Genomic DNA, 18,520 nt, shown 5'->3' on the forward strand with positions numbered 1-18,520 from the left:
CAGGCATCAAAAATGAGCAATTAGAAGCAAGGGAGATGAAAAATAAAGTAGATAGCTTTGATAGCAGGTTAGACAATGCAGAGGAGAGAATTTCCAGGGCTGAAGATAATTTAGTTATTATAGAGAAAGAACAGAAAATGAGTCAATCCAAATCTAGGAAAAATGAGAGAGCGATTCAGGAGGTCCAAGATACAATTAGGAAGCCTAATTTAAGGCTAATTGGTATTGAGGAGGGCATGGAGAAAGAGGTCAATGGTATTGGAAATATACTTCAGGGAATCATCTCAGAGAATTTCCCAAATATCCAGAAGGGCAGGCCCATCCAGATACAAGAAGCTTTTAGAACCCCAAACAGACCTGACCAGAAAAGAACATCCCACTGCCACATCGTAATCTGAACTGGATCAAAAGAAGCCAAAGAAAGGATCCTAAAGGCAGCCAGGGATCAGTAACCTATTAAGGAAAACCAATCAGAATAACCCCAGATTTCTCAGCAGAGACCATGCAAGCAAGAAGTGACTGGAAGCATATATGTCATGCCCTTAAGTCAAATAACTACCAACCAAGAATACTGTACCCAGCTAAGCTCTCATTCATAACTGAGGGAACAATAAAAACATTCCATTCCAGGGAAAAGCTGCAACAATATGTCGCAACAGAACCAACACTACAGAGAATTCTCAAAGATGTTCTATACATAGAAAACCAAAATAAATGCAATATAGGGAAAGAAATGGCACCTAAACAGCATACCACCTAAGGATCACAAGAACTGTCAAGACACAGGCCCTAATAAAAGCTTTTAAAAATGGTAGGACCTAATAAATATCTCTCAATCCTAACTCTCAATATCAATGGACTTAACTCTCCAATTAAACGGCATAGGCTGTCTAGTTGGATCAAAAAGCAAGAGCCATCGTTCTGCTGTCTTCAACAGACACATCTTACCCCAAAAAACAATCATCTTTTGAAAGTGAGAGGTTGGAATAAACTCTATCAAGCTAACGGCCCCCATAAACAGGCTGGAGTTGCCATCCTCATATCAGATAAAATAGACTTCAAACTAAAATTAGTAAGAAAAGACAAAGAAGGTTACTACATACTACCAAAGGGATCTTTCCTCCAGGAAGACATAACGATCCTAAATAGTTACACACCCAATCCCGGAGCTCCAAACTTCATCAAGCAAACTTTACTTACACTGAAACCATACATAGATCGAAATACAGTGATTGTTGGTGACTTTAACACACCACTCTCACCTATGGACAGAACAACAAGGCAAAAACTCAACAGAGAAACATTAGAACTGAACAACTATATAGACCAACTAGATCTATAGACCAACTAGATCTAAACATCTGCAGATTATTCCACCCAGCAACAACACAATATACGTTTTTCTCAGCAGCACATGGAACATTTTCCAAAATAGATCACATCTTAGGCCATAAAACAAACCTGGTCAGATTGAGAAACACTGAAATTATTCCATGCACACTCTCAGACCACAAAGGCATCAAATTGGAACTGAACACATATCTCCACCAACGAAAACCATGTAACTCATGGAGACTGAACAACACATTGTTGAATCACCAATGGGTCATCGAAGAGATCAGAACAGAAATCCAACAGTTTATGAAATTTAACAGTAAGGAGCACACAAAATACCAACTCCTTTGGGACACAGCAAAGGCAGTACTCAGAGGAAAATTTATAGCGCTGAGTGCCTACAACAACAAGTTGGAAAAATTGCAAACCAACAAGTTAATGTCTCACCTTAAGCTCCTGGAAAAAGAGCAACAAACCAACCCTAATCCCAGTAGAAGGAAGCAAATTATTAAAATCAAAGCAGAATTAAATGATTTGGAATCCAAAAAAATCTATAGAAAGAATCAACAAAACAAGGAGTTGGTTCTTTGAAAGAATTAACAAAATTGGCAATCCCTTAGCAAATCTTATCAAAAAAAGAAGAGAGCATATCGAAATAAACAAAATCGCAGATGAAAATGGTAATATCACGACAGAAATTACCAAGATCCAGAATATCATGAGGGAATACTTCTCAAACCTTTACGCCAACAAATTTGAGAATCTAGATGAAATGGATGAATTCCTAGCCAATATTAACATACCCACACTGAACCAAGAAGAACTAAGCCAACTCAACAGGCCTATTTCAAGCTCTGAAATAGAAATGGCAATTAGAGAACTTCCACCTAAGAAAAAGCCCAGGGCCAGATGGATTCACACCTGAATTCTATAAGGTCTTCAAAACAGAGCTCACACCAATACTCCTGAAGCTCTTCAAACGAAATTGAAAAGGAAGGTTCTTTACCAAACTCATTCTATGAAGCCAGTATAACGCTGATCCCCAAACCAGACAGAGATTCATCAAAGAAAGAGAACTATTTCTTTGATGAACATCGATGCAAAACTTCTCAACAAAATACTGGCCAACCGTCTACAACAACTCATCAAAAAAATTATACACAATGATCAAACAGGATTCATCACAGGGAGGCAAAGCTGGTTCAACATACGCAAATCAATTAATATAATTCAACACATCAACAGGAGCAAGGACAAAAATCACATGATTGTCTCAATAGCTGCAGAAAAGGCATTTGACAAGATCCAACACCCCTTTATGTTAAAAGCTCTGGAGAAACTAGGAATCCATGGAACATTCCTCAATGTAATAAAGGCTGTGTATGAGAAACCCACTGCTAGTATCACAGTTAATGATGAAAATCTAAAGCTATTCCTTCTAAAATCAGGAACGAGACAAGGATGCCCACTCTCTCCACTACTCTTTAACATAGTATTAGAATTCCTAGCCGGTGCAATAAGGCAAGAAGCAAGCATAAAGGTGATCCAAGTAGAGAAAGAGAAATGAAACTCTCCCTCTTTGCAGATGACATGATTCTGTATTTAAAGAATCCTATAGACTCCACTCCCAAGCTCCTTGAGCTGATTCAAAACTTTGGAAGAGTAGCAGGCTATAAAATCAACCCTCAAATATCAACTGCCTTCCTTTACGCCAACAGTGAGAGGAATGAGGCAATAATCAGGAAAGAAACTCCTTTCACAATAGCCGCAAAAAAATAAAGTACCTAGGAATTAGCTTAACTAAGAATGTAAAGGACCTTTTTGATGAAAACTTTAAAACCCTAAAAAAGGAAATTAAAGCAGAACTAAGGAAATGGAAAAACCTCCCATGCTCCTCGATTGGAAGAATCAACATTGTGAAAATGACAATCTTGCCAAGGGCTATCTACAAATTCAACGCAATACCCATCAATATCCCAATGTCATTCTTTAAAGAAATAGAAGAGGCAATTCAAAATTTCATATGGAATAATAAAAGACCCCGTATAGCAAAAACACTTCTTAGCAGAAAGAACAGCACTGGAGGAATTTCAACTCCAAACTTTAGACTCTATTACAGAGCTATAATTCTCAAAACAGCTTGGTACTGGCACAAGAACAGGCCTGAAGACCAATGGAATAGAACGGAGGACCCAGATATTAAACCACAGACCTATGGCCACCTAATCTTTGACAAGGGAGCCAAAAAAATAGAATGGAAGAAAGACAGCCTCTTCAACAAGTTGTGCTGGCAGAACTGGTTAAGCACCTGCAGAAAACTAAAGTTGGATCCTTCTTTGTCACCTTGCACTAGAATTAACTCCAAATGGATCAAAGACCTGGAGGTAAAAGCCGACAGAGTGCAAACTTTACAGGAAGGAATAGGAGATACACTAGGCCTCCTTGGCACAGGTTGAAACTTTCTTAATAAGGACCAAGAATCACAACAAATCAGAGAAAGGCTGGATAAGTGGGACTGCATTAAACTGCAGAGCTTTTGTATGGCAAAGGACATAGCTAGTAAATTAATTAGGAAGCCTACAGAGTGGGAGAAGATCTTCACCAACCAAACAACAGACAAAGGCCTCATATCTAAAATATACCAACAACTCAAAAAATTGAATCACTCCCAAACTAATCTCCAAAGTAACAACCATCCCATTAAAAAATGGGCCAAAGACTTAAAGAGAGTCTTCTCTGAAGAAGAAACAAAATGGCCTATAGACACATGAAGAAATGCTCAACATCTCTGGTCATAAAAGAAATGCAAATCAAAACAACTTTAAGATTCCACCTCACTCCAGTTAGAATGGCCAGGATCAGGAAAACGAATAATAACAGATGCTAGAGGGGATGTGGCCAGGAGGGATCACTACTACACTGTTGGTGGGAGTGCAAACTCGTTCAACCACTATGGAAAGCAGTGTGGCAGTGCCTCAAAAGGCTAAACATAGAACTCCCCTATGACCCAGCAATTCCACTACTTGGCATTTACACAATCATCCAGAAACAAGAGCATACTAAATCCACTAGCACAACAATGTTCATTGCAGCACTATTCACCATAGCAAAGATATGGAACCAACCTAGATGTCCCTCAGTTGATGAGTGGATCAACAAGTTGTGGTATTTGTACACAGTGGAATTCTATGCTGCTGTCAGAAAGAATGGCATCGCCACATTTGTTACGAAATGGAAAGACTTAGAAAAAATCCTATTAAGTGAAGTAAGCCAGACTCAAAGGAACTTAGGCTCAATGGTTTCCCTCATTCGTCATAATCAGTAGAAACCTTGGGCTCTACTAGCAGAGATCTGCAATAGAGCAAAATCTTGATACATAAGACCATATAGTATGAAGCTAATTGAAAGGACCTCCAGGATATTGAAACAAAAGCCATATAATGAATGATTGTTGTCCTTAATGTACTATGTTGTCTCTCATCTCCTTTGCTGTCCCTTGGTTATCTCATATTGTTATAGTATCTCACTTTGTTATCTGATATATTGAATTTATTTGTATTTGGTTATTTGAAATTTGATAGGGAAGGGGTGAAAACCAAGATGGGTGAGGGGTGTGGGGGGGAGGGTAATGGGTACCAAGACATGTGAAAGGGTATCAATGTATGTGAATTAATGCACCTTCTATCTGGCAAATATCATGTAACCCTTTTAATAATTACAATAAAAAAGAGAAGAGTGGAGAAAAAAAAGAGAAATACAGGGCAAACTTTCAACCACGTTTTAATTCTGTATTTTCATAAAAATTATAATATCTGAATAAGACCGTCATATATTTCACAACCATATAGCAGTAACTGCATCTATTTTTGACTGATTACATTTCTGTCAGTTACACAGTTTTTTTTCTCCTCTGGGATTGTTGGAATATTAATACAGGGTGTTTCCTGCCTCCTCCAGCGGTCCAATAAACCATAACGATGCACATCTTCAGAGCAGGCTGTGTCATGGTGAACAAATTAGATCTCCTGGCTGTGGAGATGAAGGCTCTACTGAGCACTCTAGGTCCCAATTGCTGCCTTCATGTCACTCCTCCAAGTGCATTTTGGAAACTCCTCAGGAAGTTTTCAAAGCTGAACTGCTGTGGTTACATTCATTATCAGTGTTGGGATAAACCTGGGCTTAGACCATTTTGCTCCCACCCTAACTGGCTTCAAGGAATCAAATATTTTCTTACTAGAAACTTGCTTGTGTTACCATTTGTGTGTGGGAGTGTGTGTGTGTGTGCGCGCGCGCGTGTGTGTGTGTGTGTGTGTGTGTGTGTGTTTGTGTGCATTTGTGTTTGTATGTCCTGGGCTTAAACTTGGGAACTGGACATTATGTCTTAGCTGTCCAAGGCTAAAGGCTGACACTTTATCAATGGAGCTTCAGCTCCATTTCTTTTTGGAAACTCCTTTGAGATTAAGAGTTTCAGAGACTTTGCTGGCAAAGCTGGCTTTCAGCTGTGATCCTCAGATTTCAGCTTCCCGAGTAGTTAGGATTACAGACGTGAGTTTGTGGATGTTGGTCCTGTGTTGTCATCTTTGGAGGAATGAGCAGGTGACAAAGTGCGTGATCCACTGTAGATGTATTTGGGTCTGCACTAAATCTTCTTGTCATAGTACATAATGGAGAAGATAGTGCAGAAGACATCAATATGACAGAGACTGGTTTAGAATGAGGGCCTTGGCGAGCCTTGTGAAAAAGCTTAGTTCCCAGTGCAGGCTGTAGATCCTGGGATGCTGGGGGAGGAGGAGATGATATGAACACACTTCCTGATAACTTCTTGCAAAAAGGCTCAGACAATCCAAATACTTGACTATAGAAGAATAACATTGTGTCTATTGAAGAGCGTTATGTTTTAGAATACTGTGGATGGCATGGAGAAATTTGTACCTTCTAATATTAAGTAAAGAAATTAGAATGGAATGTTTTTATCGTAGAAATTTGTAGGATGTAAAAATGTATACAATTTGATACCAATTCTATGGGGACCAAAAGGCAACAGGAACAATTTTTTTTTTGTTTGTTAGTACTGAGGTCTGAACTTAGGGCCTGAGTATTCTGAGCTTGTATACTCAAGGCTAGCATTCTATCATTTGAATCACCACTTTACTTCTGGCTTTTTGGTGGTTATTTGGAGATAAGAGTCTCAGTCTTCTTTTCCTTTCCCTGTCTGGCTTTGAATGGTGATCCTCAGATCATGGCTTCTTGAGTAGCTAGGATTATAGGTGTAAGTCAGAAGTGAAGCTGTGGCTAAAGTACCAGAGTGCTTGCCTAGAGGAAAATCCAACCAAACAAACCTTAGTGCAGTGCTCAGGCAGACTTTAGGAGTGCCATATGTGCACACTGCACCCAATATGGTGAGGAAATATGAATTATCAAGAGGAATCCTTTTGTGCTGTCACCAACGGGGCTATTTGTGAGACTTAAATGAGTTTGTCCTTGAGTTCAAGCCCCAGAACTGCCAAAAATATTTTTAAAAATTCATACATTATGACCAAGTAAGTTTTACCCCACAGGTGTCAGTCTGGTTTAACATGTGAGAGTCATTAAATGTAACTCACTACATCAACAGAGCCAAAAATAAGAACCATATAGTCATCTCAATAGATGCAGAAGGAACCTGACCAACTAGAATATCCATTCATGTTAAAAGATTTGGAGAAGCTGGAAATAGAAACCTTTTTGTATGCCAGCAAAGTACAAGCAGAAAGGGAAATCATGAAAACAAGTCCATCTGCAATAGCTTAAAATTTACTTGGAAATTAACCAAAGACATACAAGATCTTTATAGCAAAAGTATAAAAATCTGAAGAAATAACAAGAGGACACCAGGAAATGGAAACACCTTCCATGTCCATGGATAGACAGAATCAACATGGTGAAAATGTCCTACAAATCCAATGCAATCTCTATCAAAATCCCAATGACATTCTTTACCAAGATAGAGAAAACAATCTAAAAATTCATTCGGGATAACAAAAGACCAAGAATTGCCAAAATAATTCTAGGCAAACAACAACAACAACAACAAACAGACAATGCAGGTGGTATCATAATACCAAACCTCAAACTCTACCACTGAGACATAATAACAAAAACAACCTATTATTGGCACAAGAAAAATTAATGCACCTCTACCTGGCAAATATTATGTAACCCTTTTATTAATTACAATAAAAAGTATTAAAAAGAAGAGAAAAGGATGCACAAGCGTGAGGTCCTTCCCCTGTGGTTCCGCCGTCATACATACACACTTGTCCACTGTCTGCTCTTGTCTCATATTTGCCTTCTCTAATGATGGAGGAACTCTTTGCTCATTGCTTCTGAAGGACAGTTAAAAATGCTTTGCATTTCATGTGTCCTTTCTCTTTTTCCAGCCACAGGTAAAGGACAGGTGAAGCAGAGGTAGATGTGAGGGAGAACGATGAAAGATAACACTGATCAAGATGCACTGAAATCCTTTTGTACAACTACTTCAAGATAAATGAAATTAAAAATGCATTTTAAAATATAGAACTCTTTACTCAAAGTAAATACAACATTTAATTGAATCTGCATGTAACTGGGAAACATTGAAAAATATTATTTTTGTTTAGCTTTGGCATTTCCTTTTTTTCATATATTTTTTATTGTAATCAATAGAAGGGTTACATGATTTTTGCCAGATAGAAGGTGCATTAATTCACATACATTGCTACCCTTTCACATGTCTTGGTCCCCATTTCCCTCCCCCCACCTCCACTCCTCATCTTGTTTTCTCCCCTTCCCTATCCAATTTCAAATAACCAAATACAAATATATTTGATATATCAGGTAACAAAATGAGACACTGTAACAATATGAGATAACCAAGGGACAGCAAAAGAGATTGGAGATAACATAGTATGTTAAGGACAACAGTCATTTATTATATGGCTTTTGTTTCTATATCCTAGAGGTCCTTTCATTTAGCGTCATAATGTATGGCCTTATGTATCAAGGTTTTGTTCTATTGCAAATCTCTGCTAGGAGAGCCCAAGGTTTCTACTGATTATGACAAATGAGGGAGTTCCTTTGAGTCTGGCTTACTTCACTTAATATGAGCTTTGGCATTTTCTTTCTTTTTTTTCCCTCCAGTGATGGAACCAAGTCCTGAGCATGTGTTAGATGTAGGGAGGTTTTGTTTTTATCAGCTCCCAAGTGAAAACTTTGTAACACCCACTACTCTTCACTTGTACAAGCGCAGGGTAGTTAAGAGATTTTGTTATAGCATGATTTATGCCCAAGATGGAGAAGAATACACCTTAGAGAGTCACATGATGCCAAAGAAAGACAGAATCTCACAACAGTATGTGTTGTTTATACTTAGCGAGAAAGGCATTGATCTAGAGCTGCAACTTATGATCAACCATTATTTACTGCCCCAGGTGACAGGACCCAGAAGCTGGGCTTGCTGAAAATGCTTGGTAAGGTGAGCCCAATACAGAACTATAATTAAGTAGCACAAAGTCACAGACTCTGCCTGGTATCTCCAATCTGAGAGCATTCTAAAGATGAGATGCCCAGGTAGATACTATAGATGTAGCAGTAACTATGATAGCATTTCTCCATTTCTTCAGTCTCCCTTGATTCTAGTTTGATTCTGTAAAGGTAGAAATTGCAGCAGTGACAGGGATTATGTTTCAGAACCATTCAAATAGATAGATATATCTGTTATGATTTGAATCAGTACAATGCCATTCATGTACACAAATAAAAAAGGTTGCTCTAGTTACCTTCCTCCCTATCTGCTGCTCTTTTCCTTAGGTAACAAGGATGTTCTAATGGCTGGCTAGCAACTTCTCATTAAAGACTAGATGATTAGAGTCATTTCTAAATCTCAGACTCTATTAGCAATAATCATTAATTAATATATGAATACTTCATTGTCATGAGATGTCCACAAAGCTCCAGGGCTTTGTGGACCAATCTGGAGGATGACAGAGTTAAACAACATGGAAAGGTTTCACTGTCTCAGTTTTGCTTGAATTCTTTATCGTATTCACTTTATAAGCCAAGGCATGGCACTTAGTAACTGCTCGATGACTGTTTATTAATCACTGAAAAAAAAGAGATGGATTTTCGAGTTATTCTGCCCCTTTGAACTGATCCAGACAAGGTGATTAGCCTGGAGTTTTAGCCTAGGGACCAGCAGGGGGATGAGGCTTCAGCCTGAGGGTCAGGATACCTAGTGACCAGATATGCAGATATCCAGGGGACCCTGAACCTATGGGGTGCACTATGCTGAATGTGAGGTGCTGCATTGGCCCTGCTGAAGTGCAGAGCAGGTTAAGGGCTCTGGAGAGAGACCCCGATAGTCCTATCCTCCACGGGTCCTGCAGGGTCTCAACAGCATAACCTTGTTCTTGTGAGGTTCCTCTCAAGACAGGTTATAAGCAGGGCTACTACCCCAGTGGTGTGGGCCTAATGGGACTGCTTCGGGCTTTGAGGTTTTAGAAAGGGAGTAGGTGGAAGGGACTGGTTCATATCGCATGGTCTGGAGGAGACGGGAGTTGATAGACTCTAAACTCTTAAGTAGGTATGGAGAAGAAAGGATGATGGGAAGCTAGATATCAAGTATGCCCGCCCCCCCCACCCTGTCCCCATCTCTGAGGAAGACAGGAAAGGAAACTAATTCCAGATGAGAAAAGGAGCTATTCAATGAATCCTTCCCAACTTTTGTCAGACGTTAGAAAAGAAAGACCTTTCTGGATATGGCTTATCCCCGGCTCAGTGGGGTCTCAGCAGTGACCTCAGCCGTGTCTCTTTGACCTCCAGGACTGCTGGTATTAGTCCCTTTTCCACCCAGTACAGTAGCAGCTCCCCAGAAACAGCTCTTCAAGCTTGGTCTTTTTATTATTTCTTAGCACCAATCAGAAGGCAGAGCAGGAGAGAAGGGGCTGGGCCATAGCTTTGCATAGGGCTTTGGAAAGACATGGAGGAGTGAAGGAAGAGGGGAAAACAGAAAACAGAATCATGCCATTGGCCTGCTGTTGGCAGAATTGGTTCCTGTGAATGAAGGTTAATTAATAGGAGACCGGCTTTCACATTGAGGTTTATTTAGTTACCGGCACCTTCCCTTGTACATTCGCAGCTTCAGCTCCAAAGAAGATAGTTATGTGTGTGTATGTGTCTGTACTAGTTTGCCTCTTGTGGTTAGTAGCGTTTCTTCATGGTTTTCTTTATCCAATTTAGGAACTTGGCGACCTTGGTGAAGACTCGTGGAGGTGATCCATCGGGCCGTCCATAGGAGACAATACCTTCGGCTCTATGGTTACACACAAGGGGACCCCCGGAGTCTCCCTGTGAAGCCAGAAGGAAGATTACTGAGTTTTTGGTCCTCTGTCTTTGTCCTCCATGCCATGTAGGCCCCTAAGAGGATACCCCAAGTGTTCCCTGCGAGATGAATGACCAAATAACTGCCTGACTGTAGGCCCCTGCAGGCCCTAAGCTGCTATGTTCTGACCATGGACCCTGTTGCTGGTTCAGCTCACCCTAGGTTACCTCTGTCATCTCCCCCAGGGTCTATAATTCTCTTCCAATGAAGCTGTGAGGCACACTGGTTCCAGGGTACTGTTTAAGGACATGGAAGCAGGTGAGTGGAGCCGACACCCAGCGTGGAGGACGGGCCAACTGGCCAAAGGGAAGTGCTATTTCTGGAAAACCACGTGACTGTAATTACTTCAAACTCAGGGATGTAGGCTTGGAAAGCCTGTGCTCTGAGACTGAGCACAGCGCTGCAAACTCCTGCCACCATGGGGCAATGTTCACAGGGGCCCCTTAGTAAGAATGCAGAGGTCCTTATTATTTCCCAGACACAATGCTCCTCTTGACCCAGGGAGAAATCACAGACTGATAGGATAAGGAGCTCCCTGTTTGGGTCTCCAGGTTCTGGGTCTTCCCCAAATCTACTCTGTCTTCTCATATACTGAAGAGATGGGTGCACAATCTTACCTTAAAGGAAGACCTTTTCATTTTTGGGTCTCCCACGCAGATCTCAACGACATCGTTGTAATAACCTTCTAAATGGGATTTACACTTCTGGTCTTCCTGCACTGTCAGCTCCACCTCCTGCAGTGTATTTGGGTATTTGCCCCTTGGGGCCATCTGTCCCCAGCCAGCCACATAGCACACTTGTCCTGGCTTTACCTGGGACTTGTTCTTGGGCAGCCTGATCAGATTCACAGCTGTAGTCTTCTTGGCTTTTCTCTGCAGCTGATGGGAGAGAAGCAAGAGAGTCCAGCTGAACCAGTGGCTTTCTGGATCCAGATGATCATGTTGCTCAGTATGGAAATGAGGGATGGGGAGGGTCCTGGATGGAGAGGCTTATCCCCTGGAAGGAGAAAGAAGCAGCAAGGAGGTGTGCCTTACCTGTAATAACATGATGTCGTTGGAGTGGTCCCTACGGTTATAATCTGGGTGGGGGAAGGCTTTTCTCACAGGGATGACCTGCTGGGTCTTCTCTTCTTCCTTGATGTTGTGGGCACCAAGGGTGATGTTTATTGAGCTTCATGGAGAGCACAGTGTGGTTAGGGAATGGGGATCAGAGGAGACAGCCCATGAAGAGGAGGCTGTAGCTAGGTAGGGCTGGGCAGAGGCTGAGGAGAAACCCAGGAGTCAGGAGTGACTGAGCTCTTCTGCTGCTTCTTAGCTGTTGAGGTAGCATTCTAGAGCCATCAGTAACTGTACTACAGGGTAACACTTGCAACCGCTTTAATTTGCAGTGTATTGCCAATCTAGCTCTAAATACCATAGGCTTGGCTTTTCAGAGATGCCTCCAGTACCATGTTGCCTCTGTTTCCCAGGAGGCTTGGCTTAGTCCTCTCTTTTTCTGCATATGGCTTTCCAGAAGCCCAGGGAGTTACTGGGAAGGAGGTGGGGTCTCGAGGAGTGTCTACAGGAGGATCTGGCTTGTCTCCTTACCTCCCATAACAGTGAGCAGCTGTCATCACGAAGTCCTCTCGTATGAGGAAGCCACCACACTTCTTCAAATCAACCCCATTGGAGATGCGAAGATAGGCCATGTAAGGGCGAGAGTGGGGCTTGGCCTCATGTCCCCCGATGATCTCCTCTGAAGGAAAAGTGTGTCTCATTACATGTACTCCTGACTTCATTTTGATGGCCCAGACCTGCTGATCTTTTTGGGAAGAAGCTGAGATGACCTGGAATTGGGAAGAGGCTAGACAAGAGGCTTCACGTTCCTCCTTGGAACAAAATCTTTTCTTCCAGGCATAGTTACAAGTGAGCCTGGCTCTCCAATCTCAAGGACTCCTTATGAATCTCTCCTGCTCTTCTGTTCTCAACAAGTTTTCTAAGATCCCCTCATCCCCAACCCCAGTCCTGCAATGTCTAACACAGCACTTCTTTCCAGTGGCCAGGAGTGCAATATAAATACAGATGTAATGATATCCTATTTCCTAGGGCTTGGCATGCAGGGAGCACCCAGTGATTGCTGGCTTCATTGGGGGAGGGCTCCATGCCATGTCTGGATCAGACTGGGCAGTTGTGGGATTCTGAAACGCAGAGAAGTGGGACTCTCACGTGGCAAGTCTGGTCCAGGGGACCAGGTGGAAGAACGGAGTTCAGGAAAAAGGATGAGTTGCTTGGAACTGAGCAAAGGCAAAAAAAAAAAAAAACAACAAAAAACAGTGACCGTTTCTGGGGTCCTTGAGCTCTGTGGCTGCCTGTGAAGTGGTTGGTGAAGGAAGCAATCAATCACCTCATCCCACACACAGAAGCCACACCCACTCTCTCCTCCCAGCAGGTTTTCCTACTTCCTCCTTCCAGATTCCCACCACCTTCTGTTATGCCCTCCTAGAAACAGATTGCTTTTAAGGTGACAATTGCGTGTCTTAGGAAGCGCTAGCATCACTGGCTCTTCTTGAGAATAGTGTCCTTCCTCCATTCTTGCTGATAGGTCATCCAGTGTCATACTGGGTGTTTCTTCATGCAAGAGGCATGAGAACTCGGTGCCTGCTGTGAGGCTGGCATTGTGCATCTGAGGATGGCGGGGTGTCACTCACCTGTCTTTGATGTGAGGGGCAGACAGAAGGCCAACAGGATGAGCAGCAACTGCATCTTGCCAGGAAGGTTGATGAGATCAGAGCTTCTGAAACTTCATCAGGCACTTGCTCCCTTTTAACCTCCAGGAGAGGAAGGAGGTGGAGTAGGCTAAGAGACTATGTGTTTTCCTGTGATTCATTTTAGATGGTTTTCTGTGAAAGCTCCCCCCACCTCCACCCCATCTTGCCTTTGCCTGATGACGACTTTCTGAGCAGTTGTGTGAGAATCACACAGTGACCACATCAGTACCCACAGCTGATGATTCAGGGAAACCACCTGTCCTTGCTCAGGTAGTAATGCAAACCTATGTGGTGGGGACAGCAGGATGTGTTATTGACCTGCAGGAGTCTGAGAAACCCATGTTGTCACGTGTTTTCAGTGCTGTGCTATTAAGTCCAGGAAGGTGGTTTCTGTGGTTCCATTGAGGAACTTGTGTGTCTTTTTCTCAGGAACTGATAATCTGTCAGAGATGGTAGAAAAGCCAGCACCCTGACTATAGTTTGGAGAGGGTCATGGTACAGGACCACTGTGCACTAAACTTTGTCATCATAGCTTCCAAAGAAGGGAATTAAAGTTTCTTTTGTTGTTAATGTACAGAGGCGTTACAATTACATAAGTCAGGTCAATAGTACATTTCTTTGTCTTTCTTTTTTTTTTTGCCATTGCTAGGGCTTGAACTCAGGGCCTGATCTCTGTCTTTGAGCTTTCTCAAGGCTAGTGCTCTGCCACTTGAGCCATAGCATCACTTACGGCTTTTCTGTGTATGTGGTACTGAGGAATCGAACCTAGGGCTTTGTGTATGCTAGGCAAGGATTCTACCACTAGGCTATACTCCCAGCCCAGAGAAACCTTTTTTTTTTTTTTTGGTATCTTAGTGTCTACTACCACTCAGAGAAAAGAAAACTGACATGAGGAACAACCAAAGCCAAACCAGATATTTACCTGTGATAAACAAAACAGTTGTAACAACAATGACACACCCAGTAAGGATGTAGTATATTGAGCATATATAGGGCTTTGAAGTGTTAACTTTTTATGAATATATGATGTTTTTTTTCATTCAACCAGTTTCACCTAGATTCTATTTTATCTAGTATTTATTAGTCAACTAATACTCTTGATCATTATACATGGAATACCTTTATTTTTTTCATTCAATTTATATAGTGAGGTCTAAAGTAAGTCTCTTGCAAGTGGTGAAAGTAGTGAATTATTCTTTTAAATGATCTGAGAAAAACGAGTTCAGTGCCTATATATAATCTACATATTCATCAAGTTATACATGATACAAGTGCATGTACGAAAGATCTTTATTTCTTCATTTGACTTGGGTACTCTGTGGTGATTTACTGTTTCTAGTGTCTTACTGAGGTCCACTTATTTGCAATGAGTCATTTGTCTACCTTAAAGATTTCCTCTTTCTCTTTGCCTTTCAACTCTTTGATGAGTGTGCCTCAGTGCAGATCTATTTGAGTTTATCCTGCTTAGAGTTTTGGAAGTTTCTGGATGTACATGCTCTTGTGTTTCATATTTGTGAAGTTTTGTGGGGCATTGTTTTTCCAAAATGGTCTCCATCCTTTCTTTTGATCTTTCTAGAACTCTCTTAATATATATGCTGATATTCTAATATCCCCCCTCAGTCCCTTAGGCTCTGTTCATTTTTCTTCATTTATTTTCTTTTCACTCCTCACACTGAGCTCTTTTATTTAACCTTAAATGGCATTGATGATTTCCTATGTTTGCTCAAATCTGGTATTGGATTTCATGAGTGAAATTTTCACTTTAGCTATTGTACTTTTCAGTGTTGAAAAGTAGAATTTATCTCAGTTCATGAATATTCTGTACTTTTTCATATATTGCCCCTGATTTCCTTTTGGATCTTTACCACATCTATATCCACATGTCTTCTGTACTATACTGTATCTTCATAATTTTTTTCCTTGAAAACTGGACTCTATGAACATTGTAATGTGGCTAGTTTTTAAGAATTTTGCCCATCAAGACCACTTACTTTGCCAAGAGCATTCTGTTTCCAAAGAGCCTGAAGTTTACACCTGAACCTTGGAGAATGTTAAGCTCTTTCTCTGATCATCTCTCTCAAGTTGTCAGTTCTTACCATGTCTTCATAGGATGTGGCAAATGGTTTGGTTTGGGATAGGTAAGAGAGGGATGCTGCTGAATCATTTACTAGAATTTCTGGTATACGATTCTAAAATTGTGGTTCTTTCTCTTTCGATTTCTTCCTCACCAGTTCATGCTTAATTATTCTTGTGTCAGAAACCCTGTCATTTAATTTTGGTATAACCTCCCAGTTTCAGATATCTCTTTGTTATCTAGTTATTCTGTTTCTTACTAGTAACTGAGGAACAACCTAATAAATATATATGAACAAAACAGGAGATCTGGAATTTGATAGGCCGCCCTTAAAGTCTTCCCTATGAGAAATCAAGCATTATGGAAACTTGCTGGGTTGCTGAGGACATTGCGTGGTAGCAGAGAGACATATTGGGAAAAGAGTAATATTATTCCCTTTATATTTACCATGCTGAATGCTTTAGCAAACAATGCATGAGTGGAAGCTGTCTCTACAATATATAATATATAATATACAATATACACATCTAAATATATGTTATATAATATATACACATGAATATATATTATATAAAATATATGTAAATAAATATATATTATATAGAATATTGTAGATATAAAAATTTGTGCGTGTCAGACTCAGGGCTTTGGCACTGTTGCAGTTTTTTTTGTTCAATTCTGGTGTTGGACTATGTTGTTAAGCTTTTTTGTTTAATTCCTGTATTCTGCTACTTGAGCCACAGTTCCACTTTCAGCTTTTTGCATCGTTAATTGGAAATTAGCTTGTGTTGGCTCTGAACCATGATTCTCAGATCTCAGCCTTCTGAGTAGCTAGTATTACAGGTGCCATCCATCAGTGACTGGTTAGACATTTATTTTTGTTTTGTTTGGTTTTGGGGGTCATGAGGCTTGAACATGTCCTGAGCAGTGTCCTTGAGCTTTTTCACTCAAGGTTAGTGCTCTACCACTTTGAGCCACAGCTTCACTTTCAGTTTTTGAATGGTTAATTGGAGATAAGAATCTCAGGGATGTTTTTCCTGTCTGGACTGTCGTTCAACCTTGATCCTCATTGTTCAGCCTTGTGTGTAGTTAGGCTTACAGGCAGCTGGAGTCCAGCTATATTTTTATGTTCTTTTGTCTCAGGTTGCAATGCCTAAAAGACCAAGGATCAGTCACTGTATCATGTGAAATTTATCAAAGCATCAACTATTTCCCTGAGGCTTTGGGAAGTTATATATCCAGTTCCCTATGACATCAGATGCTAAAAATTTGGTTCTGTAAGATGCATAGTTTAAACACTTACTCTGTTCATAAAATGGTACCCCGTAACACAATGGAGACTGGAATCAGTGGATTCACATCAGTTCTTGCCCTTTGGTTTAGTTCCTTTCTCTTCAGAAATTTCCCCTTTTCCCCAGTGCTCGCACGAGTGTGATGAGCAGGCTTTTCTCTTTCTCCTATAGAGATGATAACAGCTCAGGGGAGCACATGGTTTGTTCCCTCATCCCTGCAGGGAAAAAGGTGTTGACTGCAGAATTCTACTGGATTCCTGGACGGCACAGATGAGGTAGAGGAGAGACACATCACAGAGGGCCTGAAATCATTTGATGATATCATGGAGTAGCAGTACTGGCTGTTTTAAATACAAAATCATTTGCAGAGGAAATCAAGGGATACAAGCTGCAAGGAGTATTAATATTAATTCACATTAATCTGTGCTTACCATGGTGCATTAAAATGTCCATATTGTGCATGGAAATAATCACTTATCATATTAAAAAAGGAAGCAGGGGGCCGGGAGTTTGGCCTAGTGGTAGAGTGCTTGCCTAGCATGCACCTGGGTTTGATTCCTTGGTATCACATATATAGAAAAAGCTGGAAGTGGTGCTGTGGCTCAAGTGGTAGAGCTGTAGCCTTGAGAAAGCCCTAGGACAGTGCTCAGGCCCTGAGTTCAAGGCCCAGGACTGGCAAAAAAATGAAGCAGACCCAGAGATATCAAGTGGAAAGCCTAAGGTCACCTGCTTTCAGAAAGTGTTTGTGTGTATACACATGAAAGATGTATGTCTGCCACTATGAAAACTTTCCTTTCTACTTTCTGAGAAGTGGTGGAAGCCACAGTGGGCAGATTTCAGTTCACAAAAGGAAGTGATTTTGCAATTAGAGGTCTCTTGGGAATGGCGGCTTTGGCATTCCCACGTGCTTGCTCTACCTGGAGTTGTACTACTTGGGCCTAAAGATATGCAGCATTGTTTCCACGTCAGAGTATGTACTGGAATTTTCTATCCCTCAGGGAACCCTAGAAATGGCAGTTCTCCCTCACCCATGGATAAGGGCTTATGGACTACAGAATTGAAAGCATTCAGACCAGAAAATCTCCATGCCATTTATGAGCCTATATTTCTCTGTTCTGGGCTCAAATGAAAACTAAGTTGCAAAATGACTGGATATTAACTATCTCAAACAATGTGACTTGGAGTTTTGTGTGCCAGGTCCTCCCCACAGACATATTCAAGCCATCCTGAAGAAATGGGACATTGTGGTAAAAATCCTTATAAATGTAACTGGAGGCATAAAGCCTGCTTGCCATTCTCATATTGGAACTTCCAGCACTTAGCATTTAGTGGGTGGTCAATATCTGTTTGTTTTCTGATTAATGGAAAAAGTGGTGTTTTCCAGTTCTGCTACAGAAAATTCTGTTCTTACTCAACTGGTAGCTAGAGCCTGGGTGGGCAGCAAAAGTCTTACACAAGAGGCCACATTCCTTATTGCAGATTGATCGCAGGGGAGTGAGGCTTGTGAATGAGAAGTTCCAGTGAACTCTGAGCTCACTGAAGAGGTTGAGCTGTGTGTGAGGGCCTCAGTGGGGATGCTGTGGGCTGAAAACTCAGAGAAAGGTCACCTACCCACTCTTCCCCAACATCCAGTTGCAGAACCGGTAGATGTGGGCCAGCAGAGGCTTTCTCAGAAA

General features: G+C 41.2%; 1 protein-coding gene across 1 annotated transcript; it reads right to left on the reverse strand.

The window, feature by feature from the left end:
- Positions 1–10,514: 10,514 nt before the first annotated feature.
- Positions 10,515–13,508, reverse strand: LOC150055363 (granzyme B-like). Its single transcript, XM_090345496.1, has 5 exons — positions 13,419–13,508; positions 12,319–12,466; positions 11,767–11,902; positions 11,350–11,610; positions 10,515–10,698 (listed from the first exon to the last, which is right to left on the reverse strand). Exons 1-5 carry the CDS (start codon positions 13,471–13,473, stop codon positions 10,552–10,554), a joined length of 747 nt encoding a protein of 248 aa, XP_090201622.1. The 5' UTR covers positions 13,474–13,508; the 3' UTR covers positions 10,515–10,551.
- Positions 13,509–18,520: the final 5,012 nt, after the last annotated feature.

The sequence above is a fragment of the Megascapheus bottae genome, chromosome 14, assembly GCF_031878675.1.
Source record: "Megascapheus bottae isolate mThoBot1 chromosome 14, mThoBot2.hap1, whole genome shotgun sequence".
In the NCBI taxonomy this organism is placed as follows: domain Eukaryota; kingdom Metazoa; phylum Chordata; class Mammalia; order Rodentia; family Geomyidae; genus Megascapheus; species Megascapheus bottae.